Below are 12,647 nucleotides of genomic sequence, written 5' to 3' on the forward strand. Positions count from 1 at the left end.
GACTTGTTGTAATTAATCGAGCCCAAAAAGACCTATAGATTCGGTCTTAAAGATGTTTGATTTAGTTTCATTGTGCAATGATGTGGTGACCCTTCCCCAACAGGGTTTATAAGATTTTTTTAATTGGTTAGAAAATTATCAACTAATATTAATAAAAATTCTAATTGATTTTTTTAAAGATATGAGATAAATAACTAATTGTATAATAAAAATATATTAGTATTTCTAGTATGTTTTATTTAAAATAAGCTACATTATAATTTTTTTCAATTGTTTACCATGATTTAATGATATGTATTTCTATTGGTCTATTATGACAAGTGTGCTATAATGAACAATACTTAGTTTTTTAAGTTAAGAAATCAATTTGAAAAGGTGAAATATCCTCAATTATTGTTAAAGTTTTTTTCAAGGTAAAACTAGAAATTTATCACTGTGTCATTCCAAATAATATTCCAGATAAAATTTCAAGTGGATTTTATTCTTATATTCAAAGTGAATGAGTTGTATTCATAATAATATTTTAGATATTAAACTTAAATAGTTTTTTTTTTATCTTTTTATTAAAATGGATACTAAATTATTATTTCTAATAATATTTTGGATATTAACCTCTTTTAGGTTTCTTTTCCTTATATAAAAAGTGAATAATATTTCATTGCCAAAAATATTTTTTTAATATTTTTTAAATATAGGCTAAAATCTTTTGGAATTTTACAAACTTCTTGTAAAATCCATTTAAAACATGATTTTTTTAAAAAAAATTCTTTGAAAAAAGATGCTTAGATAAATGTACGATTTTTGACCATATGCAAGAAAAGAGATTTTATTTTTTATTTTTTATTTTTTAAGGCTTTGTTCAACAAAAACCTAATTTTTCTTGTAATAAAACCTAAAATAAGCTGAAGGGGTGTTTTCCAAACACACCCTTAAACTCAAGAAACCCTTAAAAAAAAAAAGATGAAGAACACAAAGAACACTTAAAACTGAACTCAGTAACGTAGGTTCCACATTAGACCAAATTTAGTTAAAAAAAGCACATACATGTTAGAAATCATACAAAGATCAATAATCTAGCATCCAATCACTTCGATTATCATTAAAATATCACGATTTTGTCAAAATAAGTTTTGATTTTAAATTGAAACTCTGAATTAAAAACCATTGAAATCATATTATTAATATAAATAAACACCAGATTATTGGTTAATCATACATAAGAAAGGGTTTTGGGAAAATAAATAAAACAAAACAAGTTAAAGTTATATAACTATGGTAATGTTCCTAGAAGAGCACAAAGAACAAATGAAGAACATTCAATGTGAAGCCAACATCGTAGCTCTCCAACTAGACTAGATATGGACAAACTGAAGGCACTTGCATATTAAAAATTATGTAAGGATCAATAATCTAGCATCCACTCACTTTAATTATCAATGAATTATCATGATTTGACCAAAATAAAACACATTATTGATACTAATAAACTAGATTATTAGTTAATCATGCATAAAAAAGCTATATATGCAAATAATTGGACCGAGATTAGTCCAAATCTAGGAATTAACACAATGTTCTTAAGAATAAAAAGAACATCGCCTAAACCTAAGAAAAAAAACTAGCCATGCCAAAAAAGGGTAGGCACTACCAAGCCTATAAATATGTATTTTTGGCTTCTAAAACATGTTCTTTTTATCATAATAAGTCACACTATTATACACAAACATATTTGAATATAAAAAACTAATAAAAAAAATTCAAAACATCAAAATCAAGCAAGAGATACTAAATCTAAAAAATATAAACTTAAAACAGGCTATATATTCATAAACATGGATTCAAAATTGATTTTCTAAACCATTTTGTATATGAATAGACCTAACAAACCCAAGGTAAAACACCATTGCTTTAACATGCATAATTTAAGTTAAACAAAAGCTAAAACAACATTATATATCAAAAATAAACTTAAACAATAATTTTAATATATCAAAAAATAAAAAACAAACTTCAAAATAAACAACATTAAATAAAAAAATACAACAACAAAAAAGTGAACACAACATTACTTGTTAAGTATTCAAATGCTTATAAACATAAATATAAAATAAATGTAAATAACAAAAATCAAAAGCAGGCCTAAAAGACCTCTTTTTCGATAAAAAAAATACACTTAAAATAACTACTCTTTTTTTGTTTTCTTTTGGAAAATTTTGCCTTTGATAACCTTGCAAAACTAAGAAATCTTTTGTTTAGGCTCTTAGACCTTTACACTTGTGTTTTCTTATTAGTATTTCTCTCTTTTTTTTTGTCCTTATATTTTGTTTCTTTTTTCTCCTCTTTTCTCTCTACCTTCCTCCTGTTTATGATGGTGCCCCTTAGCATTAGGTTTTGATTTTTATAAATCCATGTATGCATTTTGGCAGTTTGCTCACATTTTCTTTTTGCCTTTAATATTAAATGTGATTCATATTAGAGTTTTTTTTTTAAAGAAATATTTCATTGGACTCAAATTAGGATTGCAAATGATACATGTTTTAAGAATTGTGAAATGAATAAGCAAAGACAACCTTTTCTAATTTCAAGCAAGGTGGTTAGAACCGATAAACTTTGAACTTATCCAGCGTAATGATTTGGACTTGGCAATCATAAAGATGACCTTTTCTAATTTCAAGTAAGGTAAGTTAGAACTGATAAATTTTGATATTGTCCAGTAAGATGATTTGTACTTGCAAAGAACCATGATTCACGAGTTCATAACTACCAAATCCACTACATATCAATATGCATACCATTAAAACTTAGCTCTATGATGTGTGGTTTAATTTTGTATGTGAATTCAAAATTTGTTTGGTCACCCTATGCCATTTTAACAAGCATCAAATCATTTCTGCCATCAAAACTCTTTTTATTTTTTCGGGATTGATTAGCCTTAACTTCACATGTTAGAGTTAGACTAAAATATCATTTAAAAAAAAATCTCTTTATTTCAAGACAATTATTAGAGAAATAATAAATCATAATTCATTGAAAGTATGTGATGTAGTTACAATATATGAAAAATATATTAAAGCAAAATATATTGTTTATTCTCTGGGTAACTCTATATGCCTTGTCCGTATTTTGTAAGTTACTAGTTATTGTTAAAGATGATGGTAACTATATGGTAGGTACCACTATTCTTCACAAACTCAATTCGTCTCTTGCTCACTTACTTCTGGACATGATACTTGAAATTTTTACAATTTTCAAGTGAATGGCTTATGACCCTATCATGATATTAATATCTTTTGTTTGAATTATACCACGTAGAAAACAATGGTTGTATAAGATTTAATAGAGTCATGGCAACATGTCTAGAGTTTAATAGATGTTGGTAGACAAACTCAAGTGGTAGAGGTATGTCAATATTTGACATAGACACTTAAGAAATTGATGCTACAACGAGACCTGATTAAACCATATAATTAAGATTTTTCACTTTAGAGCTATGTTCTAATTCATCTCTCATCATTGTTCTAGAATCCATGGTAGGACCTTCAATTTTCCCCATTTTGATAACTTGTTTATTTCTTTTGGCGATCCTCATAATATCATAAAATTGCTGAGCTAAGCTTCCTATTAGATGCTCATAATATAGGGATTTGAAAGTTTTGGTGAACAATATCACCATTTTTATTTCTATTAGCAAAGGTTGAACATTTGTCGCCTTATCTCGTTATTTTTTAGTATATATCCTCATGGACTCATGATTTTTTTTTCTATGGCTATGAGGTTGGTTTTATTAGGAGCAGTTTTTAAATTGAATTTATATTGTTTAAAGAAGGCATTTGTCAAATAAGGTAATCTTGATACCATTTAGTCTCGTATACTAGCTTAATACAGACATTGTGAGACTATCATAAAAGAAATAGATTAGCATTTTTTCATCATGGATAACTTCAACTATCTGTTGCAGTATGACCAGAGATGGGTGTTTGGGCATTCTAGCCTGATACTTAACAAAGTTTGGCACTTTAAACTCTGTCAACACCATAATGTTTGGAACAAAATAAACTTCAATTGCTTGTATGGGTTAGTAAGATCATTTTCTTCAACTGCTCTTAATCTTTTTTCCATAACAAACCACTTATCATAGTCTATGAGACCAACAAATCTACCAATACAAAGTCCTTCAGTTGTTAAATCTATAATAATCGAGGTTTGAGTTGGTTGGACATAAGCAATAGGGATAAAATGCTACTTTGTTGTTGGATCTACCCCCAAGTTTTGAGAAGTACAGGGGACATGAGTTAATGATGTTTCCATTAGAGATTATATAAATGTTCCTTTTCCACTCTTTGAACTCAATGCTTGTTTGAGCATGTTTATTAGTCTAGCTACTTCACCTTCAATGCTCTCAATTTATTTTTGAAAATAAGTCTGTATCTGAACCTTTTCTTCATTTTCTACCCTTTCTCTTAGTCAAGTATAGTAGACCTTCAATAGGGGACATATGTTTCAACCTGTGAACGTGCATGCTAAACATATAAACATCTATTCAATTCAAGGGGTGACATAGTCATAAATCTTGTATAATGAATAAAAATCTTGATTCTCGCCTAAACTCTTCAACGAAAATTTTCTAAGTGACAACCTCAGTGTCATTGTCACCTATAAGTACTGAACTTAAGATGCTACATGAAAAGTTTGTCTTGATGCAAAACATGTGTAAGGAGTATAAAGACAAGTTCTAATTCTTTTATATGAGATAAGGGATGAGTTTTCTACTTGGTCTCTAAAAAGGTCTCTCGTTATCCTAGTGATCACTCTTAGTGATCACTCTTGTGAAGACAATATAAAGGTTTAATATGCAATGAGATGTCATGTGTACTAGTAATTACTAGTTTAAGCACTCAATGAAAAGTTAAAATTAATACAAATTTAAATCTTAATTAAAAGTTATAAGATAAGTTGTTAATCTCTTTAATCAGAAGTTTCAGAACATGTGTCTTTACAACAAAAAAAGTAAAGTATGATAAAGCTCTTAAGCCATTAATAATTGAAAAATAAATAAATATCAATCTTTACACAACATAAATAAACAGAACAAAGCCTAGTCTAATGGTTGCCAATGAAATCTTATCAACCCTTGGTCGCGGGAAAGGTGTCGCAACATCGAGAGTACGGCATAAGGTTTAAGGTTTTTTTATGTTTTAACTCTATTTTAGTGAATTTTCTATCCCCCTCCCCCGCGGCATAAACTAATTACACATTGCATTTTTGCAGGAGCCGAAGCGAAACATGCTGGAACAAATCGACATCAATACCTATTGATGCTATCTCAAATCAAACCAAAATGAAAACCTCAATTAACTGCAATTATTTTAAAAAACTTCTCGAACAATTTTTCCCTTCTAAAATATTTTACATCACATATAGATTACATTCACTCACTATTAGAATTTAGAATCCAAATAAAATAAGAAACGAAAGGGAAACAAAACATCACAACATAATTCAAGTGGATCATCCACCTCAATCTACACAAATTATCACACACATTAATTAACTAGCAAGTTTTAACTCCTAAGATATGGAGAACCTTCTCCTCCTAGGCTTGGTAATATCCACACCGATGTTATCATTAATATGAAGAGTATCTTTAGATCCATGCTTGAAAGGATTCAACTTCCCTAATGTTTTCGACATGGATGAGAAGAAGGAATGTTTTCGAGATCCAGTCGTCGTTGGAGCAGCTGCAGCTGCAATACCCTTAGTTGAACTCCCTTGATTCTTCTGCATGTCTGAGATGTAAAGCTTCATCTTCATAAGCTCTGACCGCAAGGCCTCATTCTCTCTGACAAGTGAAACATCAGACTGCAATTGACTCCTTGTTGCAACAGCATCAGGCTGGTCATCCACACCACTCCTTAGTTTAAGTTGATCATAGTAAAGTGCATGCAAAACAATCTGTACTGGTAATCTTTTGTTTTGAGAAGCATGGAGTCGAGCTTCATAGGACAGTTTCAATGGGTCCATAACACTGCAAACCTTCTCCCGTTCTATCTCATCAAGATTCGGATGAGCCTGCAATCACCGCTCAAAACGATTACTTCTATGTCTATTTTCGAAGGAACAAATAGTGAAAAAAGAGAGCTTAATTTGACAAGCATAGCTGATAAAATTTCAGTGGTTTTACCTTTAGAAAGATGTCGATGGCACGATATAGATCATCATCGACCTTTCTGGCTCCTTTTGGCACAAGAATAGCAATCCCATTGAATTTAGAAATGGTGAGATCCGGATAGGTTGCAATCTCACCAAGATACGAGTCTACAGTTTTGGCAACTCTATGCATAGCTGCAGAATATGATCCCTTAAAATCAGCACCACCGAAGACAGCCATGTTCTTCTCCTTCTCCACGGATCCTGATATGATCTTCCTCACGCTATCCAGATCGAAAAGCCTCTCACCATCATAAGTGAAAGACAAGACTAGTAGATCATCAACTGTGACATGCTCTAATATCACCGAGATTCGCTTCTCGAGCTCATTCTTGCAAGAATTTGAGGCGTTGACGAAGATAGCAGTACGGAGAAGGCAGCAGAGGAAATTGATAGGGAAGGAAGCTTTCTCTGAGGGCAAGAGAGAGACTATTGATTGCAGAAGCTCGCGTTCACGGGCAAACAGATTGGGATCATCAGAATCGGAGGACTTGGTGCACTTGCCAGACTGATCTCGAACAAGATCTCGAAGATTTCTTTCAGCGTAAGTTATTAAAGCACTTGCTAAAGTTAGTGCTTTCGAGCCGCGTTTCTTCATTCCAGACAGGATTCTGCCTATGAATTCAATGTCTAAAATCGACAACTCCTCGGTCCACCAATTTGGTGGTGTTCTGCTTGGAAAGTTTGCCTCATTACAAGCCTAATTAGAAGCATGAAATAAAGATCAGTCAATTATTATTGTACTGCAATTTGACCCGATAATTTATGTTACACAAGCTGCTAATTTAAGTTAAGCTAGCTAATACCTTAAGGCTAATGACATCGACACATCTTTGGACAATCTTGAGGTCTTCAGCCAAGGGAAGGAGATCTTCACAGGATTTTAAGACAACGATGGCGCCGGAAAGGCTAGACAGGGCTACTTGAGCAAGGAAATCTTCAGTCCGACCAGCAAGATTGTAATCACAATACACATCAGTCATTTGAAGATACTCAGCAGCACAACGAAGGGCTGCAACGTTGTGAACTGTGATCTCAAAGTTAACACCATAGCAGAATTTAGCAGCTTTTTCGAAGATCTCAGGCCCTCCAGGTATCTCAGACAGATCTATCTTTGTTAGGGCCGGTTCTTTTGATTCCAGTATTAGTTTTCTTATGTAGTTGCTCTTTGCCACTAGCATGAACTGCCGCAAAGCAATGAAGGCATATGTTTAAGCACTAGCTACTACTTTATTTCATTCATTAATTATTTTCTCACACCTCCACAAAGTAACACAAGATTGGTTTCAGGGAAAAGAGAGTAGCATTTCCATACCTTATGAAGAGAAAAGGTGGCTTCACACACTACAACCACAACATCTGTAGGAATATCTTGAGAAAAAACCCTGAAGAAAAATTAGAAAGAAAGGCTGACAATTAGCAAGAATGTTTATGTAACCATATATAATCAAATTACAAACAAGAATATATTGTTAGTACCATCGGTCAGTTCTCTCCATGGTAAGAGAGAGCCTGCTGTTGCTTCTGACAGGAGTAGCCATGTCTGCAGAGAGTCTTTTCTGAAGAAAGAGATCTTCAGAGAACGGGAGCATCCATGTTGCGTTATATAGGAATATATGTTTGGATGGGTTGCTTTTTCTTAATCTCGTACTTATCTACAGTAATACTTCCATTTCCCCCCCCTTCCTCTAAATATAGTTCTGCGGATATTGTCTTGAATATTTTAACCTAACTTGCTGTGGGCTATATATTCTACCCTAGCTGGCAAATGGGCATTAACATACCGCGACGAAAATTTTGAAAATATCAAAAAATTGTCAGTGATTGTTTAGAAAATAATACAAAAACTATCCCAAATCAGATTTGTACAATTAAATCGTTTTGATTACCAAAATCACAGGAGAAAATGGCTCGGAATCCATGTAATATACTTTGGATTGATGAGATATAACAATGAAATTCGAAATTCCAAGGAAAGGGGAGGAGGAAGATAGAGTGGGGAATTCAGTTTGATATTATTATGATAAGAATATGCAGAAAACATACAGGAAGAGGTCCATTTTTAAGATTATGATAGCTAAGCTGTTAAATCATTACAATAGAAATCCAAAATCCATACGGTGAAAAAAGGAAAAAAGGGAGACCAAACCAAACCAAACCATTATTGGATGGAGGTCACGAGATAAATCTCCGCCACTCAAACAAGTGGTCACGACTTCTTCAGCTACCGCTGTCATAAAGTTTTGGCCAGCGAGCCACCACGTCGTATTAGGCAACCCGTCCCCTGCCGCTATAGGGCCAACACCCATCCACCCTCTCTAGCTCTCTAACTTTTGACTGACAGTTATGTTTTCCTTGCTTGCTTGGATAATTTAAGGTGGCCTCCCACTGTAATCATATCTCCAATCTACTCTCATCCACTGTCGCTTGTACACGTGGCATATACTGCCACGTCGTCCACTCCTATTGAAGAAACTGGCGTTCATGATTTTTTTTCCCCTTACAATCAAATGGGTTAGGCCCTGGTAAATAAAAAACAATGCTACAGCACCTGATACATTCCTGTTTATTTGATATGCTTTGGTTTTTTTAATAAAAAAATTTAACATGCAAAATTTTGCAAAATTTTTCAATATATTTTTTATATAGAAAATCACAAATGTAAATTAAAAAATTTATGCATGCAAATAAATAAATTAAAATTATTTATATTAATAAATAAAAAATTATTAATAATAATTAAAGACATAACAGAAAGAGTTAAGAGATGAAAGCAAATCAAGATATTTAATCTTGAAACATGAATTACCCACTTGATTGTGTTTAAAATTTAATTTATTAAATTTAATTTTTTAGTTAATCAAATAATAAATATAGATAGAAACACATGAAATTGATTAAAAAATAAAAGAATAAAGATATCATACACGGTTGTACCTATTAGAAATACAATCTAGATATATATATTTTTTATTTTTAAAAATAAATTTTATCTATATAAAAAATTTAAAAGTATAAACGAATTAGAATAATCTCTTCAAAAATTAAATACATAAAAAATAATTAAAAAAATATCACTATTTAAAAGAATATAAAAATAAGAGAGAATGGCTATCAATTTAAATATAAATTAAAAATCCATTATTAAAAATACATATAAAAAACCATCAAACTAAAAAAATTAGAAAAAAAAAAAAAAAAAAGTCAAACAAAAAGTTGAATGTGATGAGTGCTCTCACTCTCTCTCTCTTACTTCAAATAAAAAAAAATAACATTTTATACCATAATTGAATTATAAAAAATAGATATTCAATCAAATGATTATAATTTAAAAAATAAGAGGAATAAATTAATTTTTTTTATAATGAATATGAACCCACAACTCATTTTATGTGTTTTTTCTTTCATTCTTATCATTGGTCAACAAAATTGAACCAATTATCCTTTAATTTGAACTTAAAAATGTGCAAGACTCGGAAAAGGAAAAGTGTGAGCATCAAAAATAAATAAATAATTTTAAACAATGAATCCAGGATGAACACCATGATGATTTCCCCTACAAAGCTAAGAGTTTTTTTTTTTTTTTTTTTTAATATTATTTTATAAGATTATGATACCGATGATGTTGCGTCGGATTCTCTCTGTTCTTAGCTTCTTGCCCAACGACTGGGACCGTACCATGAATGGATGAAGTTCGTACTGATCTATATACCCAACGTGTATGTATATATATCATCTAAACAGTTCAATTGATCAGGGCTAAATGTTCACCATGACAAATGACTCGGATGTGGCCTAATAATTAAATTGTCTGTTTTTTGTAGCTATATATTGTGTTTTGATAAATAAATAAATAAAACAAATCCTCTTTTATTTATTGACATTAATCATTAAATGATTGGTATTTTTTTATATAAATAAAAATCTAATATGAGATGAATAATATTATTGCTCCTCTTCAACAAATTGTAACGATTTTTGTTTTTTTAGATTAATGTGGGTGTTCGGGCCAGCTTGCGCGCACCACAACTAATCCCACGGGCCCGATTTTTAATGAAAGGGATGGGCTTCTTCAACCTCTAGAAAAATAAGTAAATTAGCAGAAAAAATCATAATAATAACAATAATAATAATAATGTTTTGTTTCGCACACAAACCTTAAAAACCCAAAAAATGCATTTTTTCTTTGACATAATTTTTGTCAAGCCAAACATGGTCTTAAGGCCCTTCACAGGTTTAGCCTAGCCACACAAGATGGGCTTTTTAACCTGGCCCATAAACCAGCGTTAATCCTAAGAAAAATAAATGAGCCTTTTTTTGTGAACAAAAGAAATGGAAGAGGCCTAGTAGCACAAGCAACCCAGGCCTCTTTGGAGACCATAAGGTCTTGAAGGCCGAATCTACTAACAAAAACCTTCGATGGTTAAAATACAATTCGAGACTACTAGACTTCGGAACTCTGCTACACCGGTTTTGGTTTTGTTGTGGAGACTCCACAATTGCTGCTCATGGTTTGAAGACCTCTATTGGTGTGGCTCTCGGTTATAACAAGGAAGATGAAGCTGCTGCTTTGTTGAAGATCATGCTGCTGGTCCTGTGGTTCTTGGCTACTGGAGTTCACGACTATTACAAAAGAGATGAATAACAGTTGTTGTTCCTTGCTGGAGGACGACAGCGGCTGGTGAGGAGCAAGAAGTGGTCTTGTTGTTGAACAGAGAAAGAGGATGCTGCAGCTTTGAGATCAGTCACTGGTAACGGTGTTGTTGTCTGTGCTCGTTGGTGAGCAGAAATTAAGAAGATGCTGCCTAAGCTAGATATTGCTGGACTGGGCGCTGTAGAGGAGAGGGAGTGTAGCTGTCCAATGCTGTCAGGCTACTGATCTTGAAGGCTGCTGCTCATGGTGATGGTGCAGAGAGGTTTTCTGCTGCTGGTTCTTCAAACTGCTACGGAGAACAATTGCTTCCAGGGGCTGTTTTGTTTCTGGCTGGAAAAATTAAGGAAAAAGACTGTTGCAGTCTTGGTTGGGAGGCAATATATATGGCAGCGTTCATCTCCCTATCCAGGCTACTTGAGTTAGGGTTTTGTGAAATTTTTATTGGAGAAATTAATGAGAAGGTTTTTGGGCTTATGAGTTAATGAAATCTCGACCCATGATGTTGAGGAATAAATCTCAACCATTTATAAAAGCTAAGAACAGAAAGTTTTGTTTTGCTCAGCAACTGACAAAGGAAGGATACAAGATTGTTTTTGTCAGTAGAGCACTGCTGGATAGTGTTTTTGAAAGAGAATCTGCACGTATTTTTAGTTCAATAAGAGCTGGAATTCTAGATTAGAGTTAAATACACGTACCAGCTAAGTTGACATGAGATATGTGGTGTTTGGTGAGGAGGTGAGGGAGCAATTAGAGCTGCAAAGTGGGTATTTGGGCACTATTTTCTTTTATTTTTAAGATAAGAAGAAAATAATGAATAGTAAAATTATAGTTTTTTTAATTTGGTCCTTAAATCTTTAAAATTTTGCAATGGAGCCCTCAATCAGCCCTAATTCAGATTCCTTGCAATTTCATCCTTGGGCTTTTTTAGTTGGACCCTCAAATTTCAATGTTTTTTACAAAGTAGTCATTGGTTTTGAATTTCTTCAATATGGTCCTCAATTGAACTTCATACTTCAAATTTCTTTCAATTAAGTCCTTTATCGCACCAAATTAGCTTTTTAAAGTTTCATTTATGTCCCTAATCTTCCAATCTTTGTGAATTGATCTGCATTATACCTCCAAACTTGATTTTTATTCAATTGAGTCCTTGATTGAATCTATAAAACTTATTAGAAGTTTAATTAATTTCTTAAACTTAATAATTCTTCTATTTTTTGACCAATTGACTTTTAAAACTCAATTTTACTCAATTAAATCCTTAAATAAGTCAATTAAACCTGTTAAAAATTTAATTAAGTCTTTAAAATTAATTAATTCTTATAATTTTAGTTATGTTTAGATTTCAACCTCAATTTTCTTTCCGTTAAGTTTTTCTTCAACTTGTCGTGTCAAAATATCTTAATTTGAGAGTTTTCTAACTTTTTGACTTATTGCAGCTCAAAGGCTTATCTCCTTTTATCTTAAAAATATTTTTAGATTTTTAATTTATGATGTTTTTGGATTTTTGAATAAAAATATATTTTTTATAAAATAATTTTGGGGGATCTAAAATTAAATTATGATTGTAGCCAACACATCAGCACGTTTCATTGTAAGAGTAGGAGGTGTCATGAGTTTAGGGAATGTCAAACAATCATGGATGCTCTCGTTGAAGATTTATAGCATGATGAAAACTCTTCTTATATGTGGAAGTAGGGTTGCCTTTGTCTGGTCATAGTAGCTTTTTTCACCCATATGTGATTATCTATTACATGTTTGATGTTAAAGAAATCTTTATCAAGGAGTG

General features: G+C 32.0%; 1 protein-coding gene across 1 annotated transcript; it reads right to left on the reverse strand.

Annotated features, from left to right (window-relative positions):
* Positions 1-5,361: 5,361 nt before the first annotated feature.
* LOC105116240 (root phototropism protein 2-like) lies at positions 5,362-8,479 on the reverse strand. Its single transcript, XM_011013474.1, has 5 exons — positions 7,687-8,479; positions 7,523-7,592; positions 7,014-7,391; positions 6,182-6,907; positions 5,362-6,069 (listed from the first exon to the last, which is right to left on the reverse strand). Exons 1-5 carry the CDS (start codon positions 7,797-7,799, stop codon positions 5,569-5,571), a joined length of 1,788 nt encoding a protein of 595 aa, XP_011011776.1. The 5' UTR covers positions 7,800-8,479; the 3' UTR covers positions 5,362-5,568.
* Positions 8,480-12,647: the final 4,168 nt, after the last annotated feature.

This window comes from Populus euphratica, unplaced genomic scaffold, assembly GCF_000495115.2.
Source record: "Populus euphratica unplaced genomic scaffold, PopEup_1.0 scaffold880.1, whole genome shotgun sequence".
NCBI classification, from domain to species: Eukaryota; Viridiplantae; Streptophyta; class Magnoliopsida; order Malpighiales; family Salicaceae; genus Populus; species Populus euphratica.